Source organism: Pristiophorus japonicus, chromosome 7, assembly GCF_044704955.1.
Source record: "Pristiophorus japonicus isolate sPriJap1 chromosome 7, sPriJap1.hap1, whole genome shotgun sequence".
In the NCBI taxonomy this organism is placed as follows: domain Eukaryota; kingdom Metazoa; phylum Chordata; class Chondrichthyes; family Pristiophoridae; genus Pristiophorus; species Pristiophorus japonicus.
Genome location: NC_091983.1, coordinates 62,964,938 through 62,992,413, shown reverse-complemented (window position 1 = coordinate 62,992,413; position 27,476 = coordinate 62,964,938). Strand labels below are relative to the sequence as shown.

The window sequence follows — 27,476 nt, the reverse complement described above, 5'->3', positions numbered from 1 at the left end:
ATAAAAGCAATAAAAAGAACGATACCTGTGCAATGCTGAGAACACACTACTGGGACACAGCAACAAAGGGCCTTTCGGCAACACTGTTCCCTTTTCATTAACCCAGTGCAAATATCCTCGAGTCATATCAGCCATCCCAATAGCACGTGCAGAGCAATACAGGAACTTGTACCCATTTCTGCAGAGGAAAATAAAATATTTACAGCACTCAATGATTAGATATTCAGCCATTGCATTTTATTGATTTCCCAGGCCATGAATATCCTGCAGCTGATTGGACAGGGACAATTCTGATCCCTGCCTTGTGCATATATAAAAGTTGCTGCCATATCTTTATTTTTAACTTTGTAATTGACTGGAAGACAGTGATAGCCTAAGCAAGTTCTGTGCGCTCTCTTCCTGCCTAGTTCCATTGTAGTTTAATACAGTGTCTACCAGGGTATTTGTCCAAGATTGTTAAATTTCCTGTCACTCAAGGGAGGTTCCACATCACTAAAAACTGATGCACAGTTGCAAAAAGTAATCAGAAAGGCTAATGGTATGTTGGCCTTTATCCCAAGGGGGTTGGAATTCAAGAGTGAGGAAGTATCTCCTTAGTTGTATAGAGCCTTGGTCAGACCTTATCTGGAGCACTGCGTTCAGTTTTGGGCACTGCACCTCAGGAAAGATACATTAGCTTTAGAGGGAGAGCAGTGCAGATTTGCCAGAATGATACCTGAGGACAGTTTGCATAGACTGGGCTTATATTGCATTAAGTTTAGAAGGCTGAGGAGTGATCTAATCGAGGTTTTAAAATAATTAAGGAATTTGATAGGGTAAATACGAGAAACTACTTTCTCTGATGGGGAATACAAAACAAGAGGGTATAATCTTAAAATTAGAGCAGGACCATTTAAGAGTGAAATCAGGAAGCAATTGGAAATCTGGAATTTGCTCACCCAAAAGGCTGGGTGATAAATTATCAAGATTAAGATCGATAGATTTTTGTTCGGCAAGGGCAGTAAGAGTAATGGAACCAAGGCAGGTAGATGGAGTTAAGATATAGATCAGCCATGATTTAACTGAATGGCGGAACAGGTTTGAGGGGCTGAATGGTCTACTGCAGTTCCCATGTTCCTCTGATCTCCCTTACCCATGCCCAAATTGCAAAAGGGGAGGGAGTATTTAAATAGCTAAATTCAACAACAATAATTTGCATTTATATAGCACCTTTACTATAACAAAACACCCCAAGGCCCTATTCCTGCCAATGCCTGTATCCAACATCCTTTTCAGATCCAGAACATGGATGAATTCTATTACCTGAAATGGTTGAGTAACTTCAACTCAGGTCGGAGTAGTGATAGTATCCCAAAATGCAAATCTGTATTCCAATTGACATTAATTTGGTAAAATCACATTTGGATGTGCAATGCTAGTCAGTTTAGGAGATTAAAAAGTCACAAGAATATGGCAGAGCATTCTTAAGGCTGGGTTTTCAGTCTATTTCATACCTACGTAAACAATGTGTTTCTCTCAGGACCTGCTATTCAAAGGTTTTATTAACTTCACCAAGATAGATGATCACATTCCAGGCCCATGTGTAATACAGTCCGAATGTCCAGGTGCTTTATTTTCACTAAACCTGTGTCGCTATAATTTATCTTCTACACAAGGCAATGGTCGAGTGGTTTTGATTTACCTATTTAAACTATTCACCTTATTTACAAGACTAGAATACAAAGTTAGGATAACATCTGAGGCCCAAGGTCACCTCAAATAGAATTAAATAATCCTCTTTATTCATGACATCCAAATATTTCCTCACCTATGACCCTCACAAACCATTCTAATTTCCTGTCCTGATGTTTTGAGTAGAGAATGTCTATCTTGAGAGAACTTAATGCAGCCATAGAGTACAAAATGCAATTAAATGCTTTATTTCCCACTATTGCCATCATTTACCATGAGGAATTCAAACACAGAAAAGTTATTGTTTTAACAGGAAATGTGATCAAGTTGTTTTAATAACACTTACTATTTAATGTATTAATGCTGCAATGTTAAGGAACTTTTTTTCTCTCCACTCCTCTCACGGGAGATGCTGATGCTTGCTAGGTTATGGCTCCACAGACATTGCAGGCCTCCCGTACCTCACCACCGTGGCTTTTCTTCATGTGTGCTTCGCCCTTGCCTCAGCTGAAACCCTCATCCATGCCTTTGTTACCTCTATGCTTGACTATTCCAACGCATTCCTGACTGGCCTCCCACATTCTACCCTACGTAAACTAGAGGTAATCCAAAACTCGGCTGCCTGTGTCCTAACTCGCACCAAGTCCCATTCACCCATCACCCCGATGCTCGCTGACCTGCATTGGTTCCTGGTTAAGCAACGCCTCAATTTCAAAATTCTCATCCTAGTTTTCAAATCCATCCGTGGCCTCACCCCTCCCTATCTTCATAATCTCCTCCAGCCCTGCAACCACCCCCCCCCCCACCCCCGCCCCAGAGATGTCTGCGTTCCTCTAATTCTGCCCTCTTGAGCATCCTTGATTATAATCGTTCAACCATTGTTAGTCGTACCTTCTGTTGCCTAGACCATAAGCGCTGTAATTCCCTGCCTAGATCTCTCCGCCTCCCTACCTCTCTTTCCTCCTTCAAGACGCTTAAAACCTACGTCTTTGACCAAGCTTTTGGTCACCTGCCTCAATTTCTCCTTATGTGGCTCAGTGTCAATTTTTTAAATCTCATAATACTCGTGTAAAGTGCCTTGGGACTATATAAATACAAGTTGTTGTTGTTGAGTGTGCTTAGACAGTAGGTGGGGGAGTAGCGGGAAGTGTGGCATCAACAAAACTATTCCAACTGAGCCACATCCTGTCCAGCAGGGTCACTCGATAGTAATCAAGGCCTTGGACAGCAGGAGGATAGAATAATTGGCAATGACCCCTATATGTGTAGTAACAGAAATATGTTTATGATTTTGTTGCACATTGGGATCAGAGCAATTTTTTTCCCCCCAGGAATAGCAATGCAAATTGATTTTTTCCTTTCAGAGCTCAAGGGCATAGAGGCAAATTGTGGGGGCCCATTGTTGCCCTGGAGGGTTGGGTTCAGCTATCTCAGCACGCACCAGGCATCAAACTGGTGAACTTCCGAGCCTATAGTGCATAGCAGCAGGCAGAGCAATTTCCCATGCAGCCATCATGGGAATAACGTTGTAGATTTTCTATCAAACTTCTAAATAACTGTCTGTTAGAAGAACTGGTTTTCTAGAAATGGATTTTACAGCTACAAAAAAAACTTCCAACATTCTCTTATTACCATTACTCAATCTCTAAATTCATGAACTGATGCAATATACACAGATGAAGATCTAAAGTGTTGGCCTCATACAGTGGTAGAACACATGCCGAAGTCAGAAGGTCATAGGTACAAGCCGCACTCCAGGGACTTGAGCACATAATCTTCAGTGAGTACTGAGCAGGTGCTGCATTGTCAGAGACGCCGCCTTTCAGATGATATGTTAAAACGAGGCTCGATCTGCCTGTTCAGGTTGAGGTAAAAGATCCCATGATGCCATTCAAAGTGGGGAGTTCTGCCAATGTTGCGGCTTTATCAATTATCCCTCAAAAACCACCACTAAATCAGACTCTCTGATCATTTATGTCATTTGCCATTTGTGGGACCTTACTGGGTGCAAATTGGCTGCTGCATTTACCTACATAACAGTGGCTGCACTTCAAAATAATTCACTGGCCGTGAAGCGCGTTGGGACATGCTGAAAACAAGAAACTATACAAGTCCAAAGGGCCGAAATTGCCGCTGCGGTGAATGAGGTGGCCTCTTGAGCAAAATTCCGTTCTTTGGCTTTTTTTTCCGGCGGTCCAGAAGTCGCTCATAATGGGGGCAGAAGTGCGGCAGTGAGCAAACGAGAGGGTGGATGTTGGGACGGGGTGTAGCGTCCGCCGCTGTCAGTCATCAGCGTAGCACTGATGATGTCATCACAGCACCGCTAACCACGACTCTCCCCTTCAGGTAAAGGGAAGAGCCTTCGCGATTTTTACAGTTTGGTCCACTGGGCCACCAGGGAAGGTTTCGGCCTGACCTGGCAGTCGGCTGACAAAAAAAAACATGGCGTCCGTGGCAATGCGTCCTCCCCTTTAATGGGAGCTGCATCACCATTACAGAAGGCCGCAGCCTCACTGCACCGCCTGAGAAAAGCAGCTTTTGGCACCGCCAGGCGGGAGGAAAATTTTCTCGGCGGAATTTCACCATCGGGGGAACATCTGCGGTGTGCACATAGGACGGATCAACAGCAGTGGAGCAGTAGGGAGGGGGAGCAGATCACCGCTGAGATACCGCAGGAGCGGAATTTTGATAATGGCAGCCATTTCACGAAAAGTCAGTGCCCACTGCACTCTGCAACATAGCCGCTAATTTCCGGTATTAACAGGCCTTAAGGAAAGGGGCAATATCGGCCCCCAAGTTTGTTCTTTCTTTAAAACTGTAGGTGTTGCCACAGAGATGGAACTGGTTTATTCATTTCAGATTTATTTGTGCAGCATCTAGCTGGTTTCAAGGATCAGAACTGGTAGTTGCTGCGATAGTCTGTGTGCCTTAAAAAATACACTGAAGAACATCCAAGATTATAGACCTCTATAAAAGTAACTACAAAACTTACTGGCTAACTTTGTGATACAGTTTTGCGATGCCTTGATGCGTCCAGTCCTTACCCAGTGTAGGTAAAATGTGACCCAAGGCATCAGATCTGTGCAAATATAACAATATAACTTGTTCAGCATTTCACAGAAAGAAAATAGTCTGTACTTGGAAAACAAACTGACTCTACATCAAATTTCTATGTTCAAACATGACGACATGAGAGTAGCTCAGATCAAGCCGTACCTTGTAATTGTTCCATCAATATCAGAAATAACAATTTTGTCATTCCAGTTCCAGAGGTAGATAGTACCTTCACAACGACATGTGCCCTGGTATTGTGTTGTGACACTAAACACTACATCATTTGGACCATCCTTTAGTTGTAGACTTTTCTGTAAATCAGAAAATACAGGTCTATTAACCAACACAACCAGACTGATTCCCAGGATGGCAGGACTGACATATGAGGAGAGACTGGATCGACTGGGCCTGTATTCACTGGAGTTTTGAAGGATGAGAGGGGATCTCATCGAAACATATAAAATTCTGACGGGACTGGACAGGTTAGATACAGGAAGAATGTTCCCAATGTTGGGGAAGTCCAGAACCAGGGCACATAGTCTAAGAATAAGGGGTAAGCCATTTAGGACTGAGATGAGGAGAAACTTCTTCACTCAGAGAGTTGTTAACCTGTGGAATTCCCTACCACAGAGAGTTGTTGACGCCACTTCATTGGATATATTCAAGAGGGCGTTAGATATGGCCCTTACGGCTAAAGGGATCAAGGGGTATGGAGAGAAAGCAGGAAAGGGGTACTGAGGTGAATGATCAGCCATGATCTTATTGAATGGTGGTGCAGGCTCGAAGGACCGAATGGCCTACTCCTGCACCTATTTTCTATGTTTCTATGTATCAAACAGCTTTGATTCACGTGATCTCTTAAAATGACCAGTTTGTGCACTGTAGATTGATCATTTTATTTATTGTATATAATATGAAATGGAGTGCAGTTACTTATAACTACAAACAACAACTGGCTTGGTTTAAATCCACTGGACCCACAGTACAAAACTGGCCCATCTAAATTAGCAATCTCACTCTTGTGGATGTATAGTGTGAGAAGTGTAAGAATTCGCACTGGTCCAGGCATGTTGGTGCAGCAAAATAAAGGGACCCCTAACATTGTGCTTATTTTATGCCTGACCTGAGAGTGTTCAATACCAAGACAGACTGAGAAAATGAAACAGATTTAGGACGGAGGGCAAAAAATTTTTTTGCACAAAGTGTTGTGAGCCAATGGTGGCATTCCTCACTTGATGAGCATAAACGTTCACCAGAAATAAAACTGGATTTCACATGGGAGTTGTGTGCCAGAGTTTCCTGGAATAGGTCTGACATGTCACAACTTTAGTACATTTGCTAATCTCTCACATTCAATCTTTATCACCCTCATTCTAAACCCCTCAACTACTGGAAACAATCTGGCTCATCCCTTCAGAACTTTAAGCAACATTATCAAATCACCCTTAAATCGCCTCTGTCCTGATGAAAAGAGACCCAGTTACTCCAAGTCTTTCCTGATATTCATATTTCCTCATAACAGGCAGCATCCTAGTGAATCTGCACTGTTCCCTCTCTCTTTGCTTAATGTCCTTCTATAGCGTGGAGCCCAAAACCTTCACAAGTTTCCAACTGTGGTCTTACGAAGGTTTTATAAAGATTTTCCATCACATCTCTACATCTTTGTTCTATACCTCTTGCCATAAAACCCAGCATTCCATTAGCTTTTTATTTTATGGCCTTAATTACTGGAGGTGCTGAACCCCCAAATCTCTCTGCTCTTCCACATAACCCAGTTATCCTTCACTCAATGTATTTTTTTTAAATGAAAATGTAAATTGAATTCCATCTACCACCTTTTTGTCCATTCTACCATCTTAATAATATTCCCTTGGTCCTTAGAATTATGGATCATGCCTCCTATTTTAATATTACCTGCTAATTTGGACACTCTCCATGGTACACCACAACCCACCTCCAGCAAATTGGAGACCCGTCTTTAATTCCTGCTTGGTTTCTTCTATTCTAACCAGTTTTTAAATTCTATTTGCTACCACTCCCCCTAATTCTATACCCCGTAATCTTCCCCAATAGTCTCCTGTGTGGTCACACAAAGACTTTCTCAAAGTCCAGTTACACCATACACACTGCATTTCCCCCATCCACCATTTCAGGTTTGTCGAGCATAGTCTTCTTGCTGAAATCCGCGTTGGCTGCTTCCAACTATTTTTTCTATTTAGATATTTAGGCCTGGAATTGGCCCTTCGCCCTGACTGGGGGCAGAGGCCTTCCGGGGCCGGGACTTTCGGCACAAATAAATATGGCGGCCTAGGGCGCTATAGGCCTTCGCTTTAAGGGGCGCCCCGGCAGCGGATGTCCGCGACCCGTGAAGTTGGCGTTGACATCTGCCCGCGTCAGCCTTGCAGCGCATGGGGCAATTTCCCTCTGTGGGCGCAGGGCGGTGAGAGGTTGGCGTGCACGGCGATGACGTCATCGGAAGTTACGCACCAGCCCGGGTCGCACCGCTGCCAGGACAGCGCCCCCCCCCCTGCTCCCCCACCCCCCCAAACCTCCAGGGCAATTTCCCCAGAGGTCCCCTCCCCTGGGCAAAAACACCATTGCGTCCTGTTAGCGCCCCACGGAGGCACTAACAGGGCTATAAAAAACAGCAATTTTGCCCCTTTAGTAATTTAAACTTTTAAAGACTGCGCAGAATGCAAGAAAGCTGGATGCCACCGGACCGGAAAAGTTTCTAAAACTTTCAAATAGCCACAACTCAGATTTTCCTGCAGTTGGTCCTCATTTCCACGACTATGATGACAACAATTTGTATTTATATAGCGCCTTTAACATAGTAAAATGTCCCAAGGCGCTTCACAGCTACCAGCATAAAATTTTAGTCATAGTCCAGATCAACATAATAATTGAAACTCCTTGTATTGGATGCATTCATGCATTTCTAATACCCTGTGTAATGTAATGACCTACAAGATACTTTGTACCCAGTGGCCCATTGTTTACAGGATCATGTTGCTACCAAAGGTGCAACATAACGTATGGACCAGGGCAGACTTTTCAAATTAGAGTTGTTTGAATTTAATAGCATAAACTAAGTAGCACTATAAATGCAAATTAAATGCAAAATGTAGCCACGAAACCTTGGTGTAACATACAGTATTGGACTGAAACTGATCGTTTGACAAGGTATTGCTAAAACAAGCCACATGATGGTAGACTTCTGGAACAACAGTTAGCAGGTAGCAACCTACATCTCTAATCACATGATTTTCATACAGATAACGTGAAACTATATCCAAACACTATCCAATAAAGTATGTTGAACTTACGAGCTGGTCGGAGGGGAGTCGAAGGGATTTCACATATGAAATATAGGATAAAGCCGGTAGGCTGAGATTTTGCTGGCCTGCGCTACTGTTTTGGTGGATCATTCGAACATCTTCATCACTTGATGATGATTCATCTTTTAACCTAACAGAAGTTCAAGCACAGCACAGTACTGACTAGCTACAACAGTCCATTCTGATTCTTTAAGGAAAATAACAAGTTGAAATATACATGTTATCATATTAGAGAAATAAAGGTGGTGTAGACGTCTATCAAACTCACATACTAACATCGTCACTTAGTGAATTGCTCTTAACTTGTTGGTCACCATCAGCTACCATAACTCCACTTTAAAATCTGCATCTTTTTAATTAAATTGACAGAGTTTCAAACATCACACTGTTTCATTAGAACATAGAATTGCCCTGCTTCAAGAATAAAACCATTGGACCAATGCAGAGACTATTGTGCAATTCTGTTCCAGAATATCATGTCAATGAAGCGTGCCTACCTCACATGTGTATAAATGATTTTGCATTAAATGTGTAACATCATTAAATGGTCATTTTGAATGTGAGGATTTCTGGATGCAGTTCAGTGGTGCGATGAATACACAGTGTTTTGGATGTTAGGACAGAAATTTAAGCTTGTTGTTTCCCACACGGAATCTTACGATCTCAATCATGACATTGGGATGACGTACAATGCAGAGGCCAGATGTTTCCTCACAGAGAAGGAAAGGGCTGGTGGAGGGGACTGAGAAGCCAGTGAATCCAGACTATTCTCTCACAGCTCCTCGTGGCCACTACTGAGACAAGACCAAGCAGTGGCCTATGTGTCCTGTCTTATTTTCCCCCTCTTCCAATGTTAGTATATGGCACAGGGTGGCAGATTGGGAAAGTATGAGAATAATAACTATTCATTGCAATATTAAAACATGGAGTTGGACAAACCTGGTACGTGAGAACTGCAGAATTCCTATTCCAAATATAACAATTTAATCTTGTATATAATTTGGAGGGTATTATGAATTGACATGTTTGAAGGTTTAATAGATTTCCATCATTGCATTTTAAAATATTCACAGCAGAAATTTACATAAAATCAATTCCTCCAGGTATTACATTATAAGTAGTATTCAGGTAATTTGTAAGCTGGAAAGAACATTCAGTCCCAGAGGCTTCGATGAGACATTGAAATGCCTGTTCATGTCCCCTTAAAAGAAACATTGTTAACAGTTCTTCAGCAGTGGCAGAAGGACAAAATTAAGGAATGCAGTTAAGAGCAAGAATCAATCAGAATTTCAACAGCTTAATACCTGCTTCCAGGACGTGCAGACTGCTCCCTTGTATCCTGCCCACCTCGAATCTGCTCGATTTCTGGTTCCTAGAGCATCGTAATACAAATAGTTTAGACTTCTGTTTCATCTTTCAAAAATCACAGGTTACATTTCCTGCTTTACATCTATAAAAATGGGAATAATACATGTGATACACGTCCGTTACAAAGTTCAATGAAAGTATTGGATCACTATTGTATCATTACCACATTCGTCCAAGAAGTTTATTAAAAAAAATGGATTCACAAAGATATCCTATTGGAAAAAAATAAGCTAAAAATGAATCCACTATTTGACAATTACTAATAATCATCCTAGCCAATGCCAACTGTAGTATTTTGAGACAAACAATACAACACCCACATATATCACCAGACTATGCACAGATCCTCAACTAGCTCTGCATTCAAATTGTTAATGATCGTGGTCGTCACAATTATAGTTAAATGCAATTGAAAACAGGGATTATTTCTGAGATCTATGACTATCAGTGAGATTTTATGGATTTTTGCTAAATAAAAGGAATTTCAAACGACAGGTTGAACCTCCCTTATCCAGAACGCCCCTATCCGGAACCACCCCTCATCTGGAACCATTCCCAGCCACCGGGTGGCGCATACGCAGAACTCCGACGACATGAACAAATTGAAGTCCTTTCTCGCTGCCGACTCCCACAATCGCTGGCTTGACCCTGCGATCCATCACCCTGCCCCCCCCCCCCCCAACAATCTCTTTGCCCCAAGCCAGCCAGCCCCGATATTTACCCCTTGCTCAGTACCTGTACCATCCAATTTAACGTGACCACCCCTCATCCAGAAAAATCCCTTATCCAGAACAGGCCAGGTCCCGAGAGTTCCAGATAAGGGAGGTTCAATCTGTACTAAGTATTTGAAGGGACATTTAACAGAAAGATATTCCATATATTGAAATATTTATTAAAATGTTCCCTTCTCCTTTGCACTCTAATATTTCCCATTTTTGCATATGTTGTGAGTCAGAAGATAAAGAAAATGATTTTACTGATACCTGTAATGCAGATCAAGAAGACTCCTGCAGTTTTTGGGACAATGCTTAATTGCATAGGAGTTCGCAACAGATGTTAATGCAAGACTTTGCAGCTGTGAGCTTAATACCGCAAAGGCTGGAAACTAATGCAGATTCTAATCGTAACATCTAATGCTTTTGTTTGTGCACACTCTACACTAATCATTTTGCTAGAAAATAGTCAGCTGCAGTTTGCCAACAATGATCATCAATTGGTCACTTAATACCATTTTCCAATCCAGTTCAGTATGATTTTGGAGATAATTCCAAGAAAAAAGGTTTGATGTACCAAAATGCAGTTGTGTTTCCCCTTATTCTAAAACAACTCAACACATCAAAGAAACTTTTTTTTAAGTAGTAAATATTAATATGAAGTAATATTTAATTCTCACCTCGGTATATGGAAAATAAGCCACGTAAAACCAAGTCTCAGTTAAGGGCTCCTAATTTATAAATTTGATGTCTAACATGGTGAATTTCCCATCACCATCTTGCTGGGTTTTCCAACATCAAAATAAAAAAAGCAATCAAATTTAGATAAAGAATATTCCTCCATTGACCATCAAACGGGAAAAAACTTTTTAAACTGTTGCTCAAAAAAGTAGCTCGCTTGCTCCATCTGGTGGTCATTGTCTACAACGCAGCTCAAATTTCTTTTATTCATTGTGTCATCTCAAATTTTAAATTCAGTTCATTTAGATGCTAAAATTATGTGCAATTCATATGGCGACTGTCAACCTAGTTCTCAAATTGCTGTGTTTTTTCAAAAGATTAAGATTTATTGCATGAATTGCACTTTTCTAATGACTCTGTAAGGTGCATCCAAAGGTGCTGTGCAGGGGAATCCAATATATTGTGCAGGGAACTGGACAAAGGTAAATTGAACGTTCAACATGGAATCATTTGAACTACATACATCTGTTTTAATTAAATGTTTGTTTTGTCAAAATCTTATAGAAACTGTTGAATGCCTTAAAAATAAATCCTTTAATAAAAACAGGTTTGGTTTTCTCGTTTTAAAAAAACTTTTCTAGTTCTGTGCCCTTCTGTGTGTTTATTAGGTGTCATGTATTCAACTGTCATTGTAGCCCACGTATAAGCTGACCTAAGTTGTACACCTTGCGAACACTGACCACAGGGGGCGAACTTGTGGGAGACACTCCTAAACTGGACTTTCAGGCATAAAAGGGGAAGCTCCACCCACCTTCATCTTTTGAGGTCTTGGAAATAAAGGTAACAGGTCACAGAGTGATCTTCTCTCAAGTATGAGCCTCGTGTGCATTTATACTGTATAGTAAGGACATATTATTGGTGACAAGAAACTGGGATTTAAACCATGCGAGCATGGCCACTAGCAGCACAGAAGAGAGGTACTGTGTTGGTGATGATTGGGACGACTTTCTTGAGAGACTACAGCAAAGTTTTGTCACTAAGGAATGGTTGGGACAGGATTCGGCCGACAAACGCAGGGCTCATCTCCTGACGGTTTGTGGATCCAGGACGTACTCCCTGATGAAGGACCTTCTAGTGCCAAAGAAGCCGACGGAAAAGATGTTCGAAGAGCTCAGTAAGTTGATCGGGGAACACCTTAAACCGGCGAGCAGCATGGACATGGTGAGATACTGGTATTACATGCACCGGCGGCGAGAAGGGCAAAGCGTTCCAGACTTTGTGGCAGATCTCCGGCGACTGGCGAGCCTATGTAAGTTCCCAGATGCATGCAGAGCGGAGATGCTGCGAGACTTTTTTTTATTGAGGGCATCGGGCACGCTGGGGTTTTCAGGAAACTGATTGAGACCAAAGACTTGACCTTGTAAGCAGCAGCTATGATAGCCCAGACAATTATCTCAGGGAAGGAAGAGACCAGAATGATTTATGGCAACAATCTTGGCTCAAATGCTGCAAACGACCAGGGAGTCAACATTGTTAACGCGGGACACAGTTCTCTCGGCAGACAAGGGCAATCGGACATGCCCCAGCATGTAGTTGAATCCAAAGGGGGAATTCAACAGAGACAATGGCTAGCTGAACGGCGATTCATGCCAGCGCAATGGACAATGCGGCCAGTAATGGGGCCATCAACACCCGTTAATGGTGCGCTTAAGGACAGTTACAGACAGTCAGAGACGATTGACTGGTAATGGACTTTTTGTTTCCAACAATGGGTCCTCTAGCTCATGCTGAAGGTGTGGAGGCAAACACCCAGCCAGAGCTTGCAGGTATCAGCAATGTACCTGCAGAAACTGCAACGTCAGTGGTCACTTGGCACGTATGTGCAGGAAGCCTGCAGCCAGGTTGATGTTCGAGGAGGACGGGTCCGATATAAGCCCTACGAGGCCAAATGAATACTGGGGGAAATCGCTGGAAGCTGAAGTTCAGCGAGTTCATGTGGAGCACATATACAGTTCATATACCAGGACGCCACCGATAATGATGAAAGTGCTCCTCAATGGCATCCCAGTACTAATGGAGCTGGACACGGGGGCCAGCCAGTCCCTGATGAGTATCAAACAGTTCGAAAGGTTGTGGGTGTCCAAGGCCAGGAGGCCAAAATTATTGTCGATTGACGCACTGCTACGGGCATATACAAAGGAGATCATTCCGGTGCTAGGCAGCGCCACGGTAGTCGTGACCCACAAAGATTCAAAGGTCTGCATCTATCCCTGGCCACCAAACGTGTGACCTGGCAATTGCCTCCATCATGACAATGCCCGGGTGCTCATTGTGAAGTTCTCTGATAAACACCTCTCTGCCCTTCTGGGGCATGACTACTCGGGTTCCCCACAGTAGGCAATCGGCCTGAATCGAGAGTTCATCCTTGCGCCTATGAAAGGGTTTAAATTCCTCAGGGCATGCTCCGTACGTGGCTGCCCAGTCCCCATTCAGGACACATTTTTTAACTAAAGACAGTAGCGGGTCTTTATTTGACCAGACTTTAATCTGACGGGCTGTCACAGGTGAGCCTTCGCTTACGAAAGCTTCAACAGCCATGACCATCTCAGCAGCATGCTCAGCTGCCCCCTCAGTGGTGGCTAGTGGTAGCCTGCTGAGTGCATCGGCACAGTTTTCAGTGCCCGGTCTGTGCCGAATTGTGTAGTCATAGGCGGCTAACGTAAGTGCCCACCTCTGTATGTGGGCCGATGCATTCGCATTTATGGCCTTGTTGTCGGCCAAAAGGGACGTTAGGGGTTTGTGATCTGTCCCCAGCTTAAATTTCCTGCCAAACAGGTACTGGTGCATTTTTTTTACTGCATATACACATGCTAGCGCTACCTTTTCTACCATCCCGTAGCCCCTTTCTGCCTCAGACAGACTTCTGGAGGCATAAGCTACCGGCTGTAACTGACCATTGGCATTCACATGCTGCAACACACACCCGACCCCATAGGACGACGCATCACACGTTAAAACTAGTTTCTTACACGGGTCATATAACGTTAACAGTTTTTTAGAGCATGCAATTTGTTATGCTCCATCAAAAGCCCTTTCCTGGCTGTCGCCCCAGACCCAATCGCGACCTTTGCATAAGAGCACGTGTAGCGGCTCGAACAGCGTGCTCAACTTGGGAAGAAAGTTGCCAAAATAGTTCAGGAGCCCCAGGAACGAACACAGCTCCATCGTGTTACGGGGTCTGGGTGCTCTTTGGATCGCTTCCATTTTGGACGCAGTAGGTCTGATCCCGTCTGCTGCTACCCTCCTCCCCAGGAATTCTACCTCTGGAGCTAGGAAGACGCACTTCGCCTTTTTCAGTCGCAGCCCTACCCGGTTCAGTCCGCGTAGCACCTCCTCCAGGTTGTGGAGGTGTTCTTGAGTATCGCAACCCGTGATGAGGATGTCGTCTTGAAAAATCATCGTCCTTGGAATCGACTTGAGGAGGCTTTCCATATTTCGCTGAAAGATCGCGGCGACCGAACGAATCCGAATGGACATCTGTTATACTCAAACAACCCCTTGTGTGTCGTGATGGTGGTCAGCTTCTTCAACTCACTCGCCAGCTCCTGGGTCATGTAAGCTGAGGTCAGGTCTAATTTTGAAAAAAGTTTGCCACCGGATAGCGTCGCAAAGAGGTCCTCCGCACTCGGTAGCGGGTACTGGTCTTGGAGTGACACCCGATTGATGGTGGCCTTGTAATCGCCACATATCCTGACCGACCCATCCGCCTTGAGCACCGGCACAATCGGGCTCGCCCAGTCACTGAATTCGACTGACAAGATGATGCCTTCCCTCAGCAGGTGGTCCAATTCGCATTCTATCTTTTCCCGCATCACGTACGGCACCGCTCTGGCCTTGTGGTATACTAGCCTGGCGTCCGGGTTTATGTGAATCACTATCTTGGTCCCCATGAAAGTGCTGATGCCGGATTGAAATAATGAGTCAAATTTGTCCAGGACCTGTGAGCATGATACTCACTCCACAGAAGAAATTGCATTGACATCGCCCCATTTCCAGGTTATGACAGCAAGCCAACTCCTCCCATGTAGTGCGGGACCGTCCCCCGGGACAATCCAGAGTGGCAACCTGTTTGCAGGTGCAACATGTGTGCTCAGCTGGGCAATGCACCCAGGGAAGCCCCCCTTAGCCCCTGGTCTTGGCCCGCCAAGCCATGGTCACGCATCCATGTGGACTACGCAGGTCCTTTCATAGGAAAAATGTTTTTGGTTGTAGTAGACGCCTCCTCCAAATGGATTGAGTGTGCCATTTTAAATTCAAGCACATCCTCTGCCACGGTAGAAAGTCTACGGGCAATGTTCGCCACCCACCCGACGTCTTGGTCAGCGACAATGGCCCGTGCTTCACAAGCACTGAATTCCAGGACTTCATGGCAGGCAATGGAATCAACCATGTCAGAACGGCACCGTTCAAGCCGGCCTCAAACGGCCAGGTGAACAAGCAGTGCAGATAATCAAACAGGGGATGCTCAGAATCCAAGGGAGTTCCCTACAAAGCCACTTAAAAGGGGAAGCTCCACCCACCTTCATCTCTTGAGGTCTTGGTAATAAAGGTAACAGGTCACAGAGTGATTTTCTCTCAAGTATGGGCCTCGTGTGCATTTATACTGTATAGTAAGGACATATTATTAGGAATGATTGCTAAACCAAGCTGAAAATTCCAGACTTAGAAAGAGCTCTCCCCCTTTGAGGCTATGAGCTTTTTCTCTTTGATATCAGTATGATATTTTCAAGAAACCAACCTGTGCAAATACTATATCTGGAGCCACTCCAACGTTAACAATGGTTAAAAAGTACAAATCACAAATTAAGAACAAAACTCAATTTTGTCAGGCCCAAATATTTAAATCAAAACTCAATAGAGTAAAAGACACCATCAAGAAGTCTAGATTTTGATTTCCACCGAAATGAAAATGGGTCGGTTTCTAAAAAGGACAGCTGATCTGTGACGCCAGTCTTGCTCCTGGCCGATACTTGAAGAAAATACCCCAAAGATTTAATCCCAATCAAATACCAGTCGTTTCATATAGAAATTACATTAGTCTTATTGACAAGACTGAAGAACTAATGGTCAAACACATCAACAGAATAAACAGGGGGTAAAAATCAACTTCAGCGGAGTGCACAACAGACGAATGGACATGCAAATCAGGCAGGGTGTATAATGGGCAGCTAATACACTACCGTGCCTCGTCCCCTCCCCCATCCTGCACCCCCACCAAAGCACAATTGCAGTCCTTTGTTTCCCATGTAGCTCACCAGTATGGTATTAGACAGTCCCTCATATTGAGGATGACCTGCTTCCACACCAAAAAGGAATGAGTTCACGGGTGTTTCAATGAGGGACCTGACATTCTAGGTCCCGAACTACATACTGAAGGGTGGAAGATGCCTGTGCATGGATTCTTTTAACGTGGGGTGGCAGCTGCACACCAGCCACCACACAGGCTTGACAGACCTAGGTCTTGATCCAGTGGCAAGGGTTAAACAAGACGACTGGAGACCAAGCTCTGCTGCACGGACCTAGTCCGCACACATGCTCCTACTATCCATAGATCCATAGATCCATGCTGCCCCTGGGCTCTTCCCTCTTCTCCAGTAGGATATGCAGTCATTCATCTTGTGCTACTCCATCAACAAGAAACACACTTACACTAATTTTTTGGAGTGAGTGGTACAAATACTCAGGCAAGCGTGAATCACAAACAAATCACCCACTGGTTCTTCCAGTTGATATTACAGCACTTTTTATAGCTACAATTAGTGGAAAGACAGTCAAGACCTTCATTTAGAGGCTAATATAACTATTACTGAACACATGAGAAGCTGAAAATAACTAATTTTATAGGCCATCTGTGCCACTTTACTGTGTCAGCTTGATTTAGCTTGTTGTCTGGCTGTCTGGTTCTGTAGATTATTTCTTACAGTCCATCTTTGTTCTTTCAATGAGCGTGTCAATTAGTGCTGTACTCACGTTCATCTTGAGAGGCATAAAGTAATTTCCATACTGAACTAATGCGTAGCTTATTGATTTGTATTGAAAAATATCAAGTTTTTTTGTCATCTTAAAGAACTGTTCAACCCCCATAGTGTGTGCATTGCAGGTTATTTCTCAAACATATTGGTCCAAACAGTCTATTTTCAGAAAATTGACTTCTGCCAATATTGATCATCGGTAAATTCAACAGGAAAAATGATTGCTTTAATTTGTTTTGATACACAAGAGATTCAGACTTCAGCTAGAGGGAAATGACGCAAGGCCATTAATTGACACTGAATATATTTTCATTGGAGAAAAGAAAATTGAGCTCAAACACAATCTGTAAAACTGTAAGAGGTCTGGATAATGTAGAAGAAAAGATAGTTTGTTTGGCTTTTAAATGCAGAATTGCAGGATCCAAATATGAAATTAAAATTCTGTTCTGTTTAATGCCATAGAACGTTATACTATGTGGGGGTTAAATTGGTTAACTCCCAAAACCTGCCGCAGGGATCGCGGGACACGATTAACCCGCGCCCGTTCATTACAATGCAGGCAGCACGTTAAATTCCTGCTGCTTTAAATGATTTCTGCGTGCTCCAGCGATTCCCGCACTGTTCACTGGCTGCACGGATCAGCCGTAAAGGCAGTGAAGGTGCATTGTGATGGCAAGAAATGCTGGGAGTCCTTTGAAAAGTGAATGTGTGCTGTGATACTTTGAGCAATGGCTGGACATATGAGAGCATGTGCACCAAGGTTTCCCGACAATGCATTGAAGGTCTTGGTGCAAGATGTGAAGAGGCGTGACATCCTGTATCTGCAAGAGGCCCTCCTGACAGATACTCAGCAGGCAGTGGGGAGTAGGTGGTCAATATCAGGAACGTAGCTCCAAGAACATGGATGCAGTGTAGGTGGAAGTTTAATGATCTACCACGAATTGTCATGGTGATTGAGTTCAATCTTCAAACGGCATATCCTACCAATTGCGCCAGTAGCCTCATCCACTGCTCAATTCACTACACCCCCATCACCCACCTACCAACAATCTCTATCGATCAGTACTCAACTCTTCAATTCATATACCTTACCTCACCCTCACACACTTAGCACTGGTACATGCCTCGCACCCACAACTCACGGCTCACACACACTGGCAGGAGAGCCACATCACCCAAACATATTGCAGGACACGCACTGACACAGTTCCCTCTTTCTTGCAGGAGAAGATGGCGCATAACAGAAGGCAGCAGGAAAGAACAGGAGGAGGACAAACGCACCTGCATGTTTTAACCCCCATGGAGGCCTTCCTGGGACGGGGCATCGCCAAGGCTGTGGCTATTGGCGGGATCGATGATGAGAGTATGTGCATACCTAATCCTCCCCTTCTCTTTCCACTTCTCCCTCATCCCACAATCTCTTCTGACCCACAAACTGCAGATGGTGGAAGCACGCACTTCTTACTTTCTCCTCTCCTCTCACCACAACCCAACACTTGTCCATTTTTCATTTCAGATACCCAAGAACTAGAACCTGGCCAGGCAGTGGAGGAAGAGGAAGAAGAAAGTAAGGATGAAATGACACCATCACTCGATCTTTCAGTCGCAGCCACCAGACTGACATGGTATGCATTTTAGACTCTAGGATAGTCAAGGGATTTGCACATGGTGAGATACCAAGCACAAATGCACAGGAACCAGGGTGGGGAGGAAAGTATAGCGCAGGTGTCAACTTGCCAGAGGGCAAGGTCACACACTACTTCTGCTGCAGAGGAGTCAGATGAGGATTTTGATGGGCCAGGCTACAGAAGGCGGCTGAGGGGAGTATACCAATGAAAAACCTGCACACAATGTCAAGGAGCATGGAGGAATCCAGCACTAACTTGGCCCAGCGCTTTGCACAGAGCTTGGAGCTCATCCTTTCCAACATGGAGCGGGCAGTCACCTCCATCAGCACACCTGTGGAACTCACCATGATGCAGCTGAAGGCTGCTATTACAGCTTCTATTGCAGCACAAACAGTTTCCATCAATGGTCTGAGTGCTACAGTAGAATTTCAGAATGCTGCCACCGTGGCTCTGGATACCGCTGTTCAAAGGGACTTCCAGGGTGTCACAGCAGTCCATCAATCTGTTCTCCAACAGACCAGTTGGACTGCTGTGGCACCACCCCAGGAGAGTGGCAGCGGTTCCATGGAAACCAGATGTCCTTTCTCTGGATGACAGCATTCATGCTCCCATCTCTGCCACTCCACCGGTGCCCTTGCTGTTGCCTGTCAGCCAGCCAACCCAGGCCAAGATGGTGCAATCTAAAGCCGGGCCCTTTAGGCCTAGAGCTGCTTGAGGTTGTCCTCCAAGGCCATCTGCAGTCTCCCCAATTGAAGGTCAGCTGGCTTCCACCACTCATGCTGCAGCCACTAGGGAAGCACCTTATAGGAACACATGTGTCCAAAGCATTAATAATGGCATAATGAGATCTCATCTTAGTATTGCTACTGAAAAAGTGAATGAGAGTCTGTAACTTAATGTTGGCTTGGCTCGACCAAGTTACACAAATATAGGTAGGCCCAGACCCTTGGGCCTCAAAAACCACCCAGGACTGTTGTCCAGCAGCATAAGTTAGGCACAGGGGTCAGGAATTCTGGTGGAAACCACAAACACTTGGGGGCCAAAACTGCTCCCCGCCTGAAATGAGTTGCACCTACCCTTTTCGATGTGTTCCATCCGTCCCAATGCATGGGGCAGCCAATCGGGAGAAATTCAGCATTTCATGCTTATTTTTGAAGCGGGGTGGAAGTGGCCTCATCATCGGGGCGGAAGTCGGGTGGGGCAGAGTGGCCGTTACTAGCGGGACGGAATTGGGGGCAGGGCAAAATGGCCATCGCTGCAAGTGAACATCATCGCACTGGCGCATCACAACGTCCCTCCCCATCAGTTAAAGGGGAGGGCCGCTGTGAACTCTGTCACTTTAGTGGCAAACACTGGGCCTATACGACTGCCCCAGATCTCTCCTCCTTCCCCAATTATTTGATATCCCCCTACTCCATACTACTGATATTCCTCATGTCCCAATTGTCTCCTTGTATGATCCCCTTCTCTGCTGCCTACTATGTAGGAAAGCAAGGAGGGAATAACAATGTTTGAAATGAATAGCATGAATGGCTGGAGTGGAAATTTCCACACACATCAGGCAAGGAGGTTTCAGATATAAATACAGATATGATCAGGAAGGAGAGGGATCCAGAAGCACTTCAGGAGTCAAAGGTTAGAGGGAGATGGGTAACAGTAATAATACAGAGGCAGGAGAGTGTTGCAAGACATTGAGATGTGGGGAGAATTTCATACACAGAAGAGTTAAAATTAATTGGTTTGACAACCACAAGATGACCAGAACCAACATACATTGCGAGTGAACTGGAGCAATATCAATTTTAATTCAACTGCACATTAGTGAAATATCGGACCCTGTATATATGGTAACATTACTCCACATCCCAAGCTGGCTATTACTCGACAGATTAAGGGTAGCACTGGGAAAACGTACCATTTTCACATTGGTGTTTCTTCCTCGCCACGAAAACCACCATCTGCCACCTTTCTTGGGCATCTTTTCCTTAATTAGGTTTTCCACAGTTACCTGTTATAAATGTACAAAAGTAACTCATGGAATAAAAAACTGAACCTAAATGTTATACAAAACAACATAAAATGCTACTTTCCAAGTGAAAGAAGCAATAATAAAACATACTGGGGGCACAAAACTAATCTTCGCAAACCAAAATGCTGCAACGTTGAATAGTGAGTGAAGGTAACTGAGGCATGAGTACTTGAATGATTTTTAAAACAAATTCAAAATCATCATAAAAGAAAAAAAGAGGGAAAGAGAAAATATTCATTTAGAAATATATAAGCACAGCTTTTTATAATATTTTAACCTTATGATAAATAGAATTTGGCAAGTCTAATCAGACAGACATTTGAATGTCCACATATAAAACAAAGATCATGACTACATAAAGCTTCTAAATAATGGCACACACTAGAGCTTGAATATTGTCTCAAACAAGATAATATTTTGTAAAGAAATTTATTTTCTACAAGGTCTTGTCTTTTGATAATGTGTATGCAAATTCATTAGTACAACTCTTACATATACAGGTTAAACCTCCCTTATCTGGCACCCTTGGGACCTGGCCTGTGCCGGATAAGGAATTTTGCCGGACGAGGGGGGGTCATGTGTTCTACTGTCTTTTACAACTGCCAACCCCCAGCCCCAGCCAGCCCCGATACAAATATCCCCGACCCCACGATCCACTGCACCCCACCATCTCCAAGACTCACTGAAAGTAATGAAGAGGTACTTTATGTTTGGCAGAGCGCCGAGAGCAGCGGGGAGGGGGAGGGGTGGGGAGGGGAGCAGCAGCCAGCCTAAGGAAGAAGCCTGCCGGCCCGACCCCGGCCAGGGCGCGGGAGGCAGGTCGATGGGACTCAGTGCTGAGCCGGGCTCGCATTAACAGCAAGCCCACCCAGTGTAAGTGGAGCTATGGCTGCTCTGTGGTTGCAGGAGTTCCCGGCATCGGGGAGAAAGATAGCGGCCAAGCTCGGCAAAGCGAAAAACTAACCGGGGGGGGGTTTAAAAATATAACTTTTATCAAGCTTTTATTTATAATTTAATTCAAAATATAATTATTAGTAGTACAGATTGAACCTCCCTCTGCCCACCCCCCCCCCACCCCCACCACCGACTTGAATTCCCACCCTCAAGGCCACTTAGGCAATCAGTGCCTTTAGAATCAGACTGAGGAAGGAGTCTCTGTCTTCAGGAGAGCAGAGAATATTGGTGAGTACGAAAAAAAATTATCTGCGCATGCGCCACTCGGCAACCAGGAATGGTGCCGGACAAGGGGTGGTGCCGGATAAGAGAGTCTCGGATAAGAGAGGTTCAACCTGTGCATGTTTTATGTAACAGGTTAATACACTAGTCTAGATTTGTCCCACTGGAAGTCCAGTGATGATTGACCTCCAACATCCACAACCATCTTCCTTTGTGCTTGATATGATTCCAGCCAGTGGAGAGTTTTCTCCCTGATTCCCATTGACTTCAATTTTCCTAGGGCTCCTTGATGCCACACTCGGTCAAATGCTGCTTTGGCGTCAAGGGCAGTCACTTTCACCTCACCTCTGGAATTCAGCTCCTTTGTCCATGTTTGGATCAAGACTGTAATGAGATCTGGAGTCAAGTGGTCCTTGGGGAACCCAAATTGAGCATCGCTGAGCAGGTTATTGGTAAGTGCCGCTTGATAGCACTGTCAACTACACCTTCCATCGGTTTGCTGATGATTGAGAGTAGACTGATGTGGCAGTAATTGGCCGGATTGGGTTTGTCCTGCTTTTTGTGGACAGGACATATTTGGGCAGCGTTCCACACTGTTGGATAGATGCCAGTGTTGTAGCTGTACTGGAACAGCTTGGCTAGAGGCGTGACTAGTTCTGGAGCACAAGTCTTCAGCACAACGGCCAGGATGATGTTGGGGCCCATAGTCTTCGTAGTATCCAGTGCGTTCAGCCATTTCTTGATACACCGTGGAGTGAATCGAATTTGCTGAAGACTGGTTTCTGTAATGGTGGGGACCTCAGGAAGAAACCGATATGGATCATCCATTCAGCACTTCTGGCTGAAGATGGTTACAAATGCTTCAGCCTTGTCTTTTGCACTTGTGTACTGGGTGCTGCCATCAATGAGGATGGGGATATTCATGGGGCCTCCTCCTGCCATGAGCTGTTTAACTGTCCATCTCCATTCACGACTGGATGTGGCAGGACTGCCGAGATTTGATCTGAACCGTTGACTGTGGGATCGTTTAGCTCTGTCTATAAGCATTCTGCTTCTGCTGTTTAGCATGCTTGTAGTCTTGTGTTGCAGCTTCACCAGGTTGGCATCTCATTTTTAGGTACACCTTGTGTTGCTCCTGGCATGCTCTTCTACACTACTCATTGACCCAGGGTTGGTCCCCTGGATTGATGGTAATGGAAGACTGAGGGCTATGCCGGGCCATGAAGTTACAGATTGTGGTGGATACAATTCTGCTGCTTCTGATGGCCCACAGCGCCTCATGGATGCCCAGTTTTGAGCTGCTAGATCTGTTCTGAATCCATCCCATTTAGTATGGTGGTAGTGCCGCACAACACGATGGAGAGTGTCTTCAGTGTGAAGACGGGTTTCCGCTGCGCCCCGTGTTTCCTGTTGTCAGGCATGCGTCGACCACTTACCGCCCGGTGATGACCCCTTTTTGGCCCACGAGGGAAATTTTCCCGCGGGAGCAAAGCGGCCATTACCAGTCGGTGCCCCCGACACCTTCACGCGGCGGGAAGCTGCCAGTGACTGGGCGGCGTGTCCGTCCTTAAAGGGAAGGGCTCACCACCGCGGCCGCCATTTTATTTCAACTGTCGGTCGACTCTGTAGTTGGTTCAACAATGGCGACCATGGGTTCGGCTGGGCCGCCAATAGGCGCCAAGGGGGCCTCGCAGCATCCCTCTCCTTTAAGTGAAGGGGCGGGACATTGCTACGCGTCAGCACGCCGCCGATGAAACCGCCCGCCTTCACCCCCGCTCTTAACTCACTTCCATCCCAAAAGTGGGAAATTTCCCCTCCATTCCCCGCCCCATCAGTACTGGCGGTAATTTGCCAGTTAATTAAAATTATCTGCTCCAAACGGAGAGCGATGTTATTGTTCAAACAATTAATAAATACCCTTGGAAAATTCAATATAAACATTTTAAGTGCTCATACAATAACAATTCTCAATCATTTCCAGGTTATGAAGTTAGCAAAAAGACGCATGGTATATTATCACGTCCCACGTTGCACAAAATCAGCCCGACATATTGTAAGGACATGAACTCGTTTTATATTTTAATTTTTTACTTGAAATCCTCTGCCCATTGGACTTTCATGCTCCCTTTGCCAAGTGATTCACCATTTAAATGTTAACTCACCTTTGGCAATGGTTTCTGGAATGTCTGCACAGCTAGAAGCATAGGAGCAGCTGTTGACCAGTTATAGTACCTATTTTTTGTCAACAGATGAAGATTGTATTAATGTCAGGTAAAATATAGAATCCCAGCAGGTTGAATAATCTTCTATCTACTTCAGTGTTCAACGTTTTACTGTGTGTTAAAGATGCTATATAAATGCAAGTTGTTGTTGTATATTCTTCTAGTTAACAATGAAGCCACGTGATGGAATAATGAGATGCAATGAGATGGACAGTGCTGTAAAGTCAATGAACAGCCTTCTTAGCACCAACCAATTATTAAAACTTAGTTTGTAGGATATATAACAGAATCACAGGTTTATGCATTATGTTGTGCTAAAGTGAATTAAATGAACTAAATCAGATCTCGCAGTGTGACTGGGGCTTTATCACGAGGCAACACAGAGCACAGGAGATGAGAGAGAAGATCATAGAGTCCATGACCGTAGAAGCCAAAGAGAGAGAGCGAGGTCAAACAGAGTTCTGAAAATATAGTTAAAAAAGTAAACAATTGCTATAAAAGTGCCCCTTATTGGGCAAAAATATATGGAAAATATAAATCAATGGATTCCTTTTACTTTTTGATTTTTTTTGGTGTTCCCCTTAGACTCTTGCAAAACATTTGAGCAAGATGCTGGCACAGTGTCGGCTCAATGCAAATATTAAACATTGAAGTCTGCTTCCAATTAATCCTAGAACTCCAAACTGCTGCAGAACCCACTTACAAACTATAATATATTCTGAGCAATCAGTTGGTACAAATTCTGCATTTTGTTTCTCTCATTGTCCAGTCCATTGTACTTACTTGTTTCCAATCTTCACAACCAGATTTGGATCATCAATGATTCCTGGATTCTCTGCAAACATTTGATACGTTACAGAATGTTCTACAAATTGTTCTGCAAGGACAGAAACATTTGTATTTAAAGCCTTTTCACAAAATCACAAGATAATTACAGATCTGTAGGTCATTCGGCCCATTTTAATTAATCTATCCAGAAAGACCCCAAGTTCTCCCATTGCAACACCCAATTGTTTCTTAAAGCATTCCACAGTTTTTGCATCCACTACGCTATCTGGGAGTCTATTCCATGTGTCAATCGCAATGTGTGTGAATAACTTCCTAATATCAACCCTAAATCTACTTCTTAATAGTTTGAACCCATGCCCTCTCGTAATTTAAAGTCATTTTCAAGATTTACCTTTAACAATCTTGTAAATCTCCAGCTCTCAGGTGCCTCTTTTCCAGACTGAAACTCCCAGGATCCTCCAGTCTGTCCTCATAGCTCACACCTCTAACACTAGGGATTAGCTTCCTGACTCCATCTCGGCTCTGCCTCCAGCACTTGAATCTCTCTCGTGTTTTGGCAACCACAAGCAGACAAAGGCGTGGTCTGACAAAGTCTGAACAGGATTTGTTCTGAATTGTACTCTACTGTTTCGGTTAGATATTTGATCGGCTTTGTTAATTACTGCTAAGCATTAGTTAGGCAAGTCCACCAAGATTCCCAGGTTTCATTCAATTTCATCATTAGCTTTTTCAATGTCATTTGTGGATTACGTGTGCCGCCATCCTTCTTATACCCAGCGTCCACAATAAATTGCAGCTCATTGCTTACATATTTTGTCATTTTTGAGTTGCCTTTTCTAAAACCACTGCTCTTCCTAGTTTGGTTATCATCTTCAAATGTGCATTGAGCCACTGATCTAAATTGGAAACAGCAGTGGTCCCAAGAATGATCTCCAAGGCACCCCTCTGAGTACTCCCCCGACCCTTTGACAGCTAAAACTCATTGCACGAGACGAGATTTATCAGAAAATAGTAAAGTAGCCAAATAATACACTGTACAAGAAAAAACCCTAAAGGGAGATATTATCCATTTAATATTCAAACTAAATTGCCAATAGCATGATTTATTTATTTTTGGATTATTTTTGAATAAATTAATTTGGTGAATTTTTCTTCTGTGAAATGAAACATTTTTCCATTTTTATTAACACTCAGTGTAAGCATTGGCAGAGTCAAGTCTGAGGTTATGTGGGTTAGATGCAGAAGAAAGCTCCCTCTGCTCTGTCGTGATCATGGAAAATAATCCCTTACTGCACCTGTGTGCTATTTTCATTTCCACAGCAGCCATCTCTCTGGCTTCTCCTAGCAGGGCATCTTTGTAATTTCATACCAATTAGTTCTCAATTTTGGACAGGATGATGTTGTGGATTTGAGCCCATCAGGAACTGGGATGAGCATACCGAACTCACTAAAATAGGATTCTGTTTTCTCCCCATTAGGAAGTGAAACCTTACTCTCTCCTCAGAAACAGAAAATACTATCTGACTTGTCACACCTGTTCCCCACCACAAACCCTATATAATCTATCATGAACTTTTTGAGGGAGGTTAATAATGACAGGTAAAACCTACAAGATAAATCTCTGTGAAATGTCTTCCAGATCTCCCAAAGTAATTAGTAAAAACCTCAATCTAATGGTACAAACTACACTCTTCAAGCCTGAACAGTTGCACACCACAGATGTTTCTGTAATCCCAACAGCATAGGACACATAGTGGATCATTAATGTCTATACATATCCTTAGAACCTCAAGTATGCTGATAGCCGAATATTCCTCTAGCTCTTTCTCAAAGGAGTTAAAATTGATGAAGCATTAACTACTTTTGATGGGCATCTCTTCCACACATCTCATGTGACTGTGCTCAACACTTTTCTCTGACTGAGGAAGACAGTTTATGACCGATTTACTGTAAATTAGGTCAGTGGAATGTATCCAAAACTAAACTAGAAACATGCCTGATTAAACTTGGTGTTTTCATTTATTAGATATAAAATGATTTAATAGTAAATGATGTGCTTGGTGTACAGGTCACACCTACATTATATCAATGGGTTGATGGACACCCACCTACTAAAACATTTAGCAACTCTAAAATCAAGCCACGCAGCAGTTAGATGAATACATTGTTTGTTGTGTCGTATTTGCAATATATGGATTACATAGAGTGGGTCTTGCTTTGTTACTATATCTGTGACAAGCACAGGTTTAATCCTCATGGAATTTTTACCTTCCGTTATTTCTTTATAGTCATTAAGCCCACCACAGAGTGAAATGGCGATGCTCGGCAAGTCCCCAATAGTGTCAGAGAAGCTGTCAACTCCACTGTCCATTCCAGAGCTTCCCACAGACTGCGGGGACTGATTATCTGAATGTGCTCCATTTTCAGGCCAATTCCTACTGGCTGTGCCATTTTCACTGCGGAAGAATAATTACAGGACTATTTTAGAATGTCAGATACTTTCTAGTTTATATTATGCCAACAACTGAACTTAAAAAGAAAATCAACAACTTCACGGAGATTACCATTTTGGAAAATAAAGTGCTGCAGCTTCAGGATTCATTCCGGTGATATCATCCAGGTAGACGCCATCAGCACCCAGATGACGGCTGCGCTTATCTGGAGAGGGGAAAAAACAATAGATTTATTCTGGACTTCAGCACCAATATCATTTTCATTGTACCTACATGAGAGACATCAATTGGAAGATGGCACAAAAATCCCAATCTTACATAT

The 27,476-nt window shown here is 43.9% G+C and overlaps 1 protein-coding gene across 4 annotated transcripts in view; it reads right to left on the bottom strand.

Annotated features, from left to right (window-relative positions):
* lpin1a (lipin 1a) overlaps window positions 1-27,476 on the bottom strand; it is a 127,603-nt gene that overhangs the window by 20,863 nt on the left and 79,264 nt on the right. For 3 of the 4 annotated variants that reach the window (XM_070885007.1, XM_070885010.1, XM_070885008.1), the window contains 10 exons: window positions 27,266-27,359; window positions 26,970-27,157; window positions 24,696-24,789; window positions 23,853-23,922; window positions 20,401-20,493; window positions 9,368-9,435; window positions 8,052-8,193; window positions 4,888-5,036; window positions 4,664-4,750; window positions 26-178 (listed from right to left, as the gene is read on the bottom strand). In XM_070885007.1, coding sequence (XP_070741108.1) covers window positions 26-178; window positions 4,664-4,750; window positions 4,888-5,036; window positions 8,052-8,193; window positions 9,368-9,435; window positions 20,401-20,493; window positions 23,853-23,922; window positions 24,696-24,789; window positions 26,970-27,157; window positions 27,266-27,359 — 1,138 coding nt within the window. The remainder of the gene's footprint in view (window positions 1-25; window positions 179-4,663; window positions 4,751-4,887; window positions 5,037-8,051; window positions 8,194-9,367; window positions 9,436-20,400; window positions 20,494-23,852; window positions 23,923-24,695; window positions 24,790-26,969; window positions 27,158-27,265; window positions 27,360-27,476) is intronic. The other variant, XM_070885009.1, reaches the window with a different exon arrangement.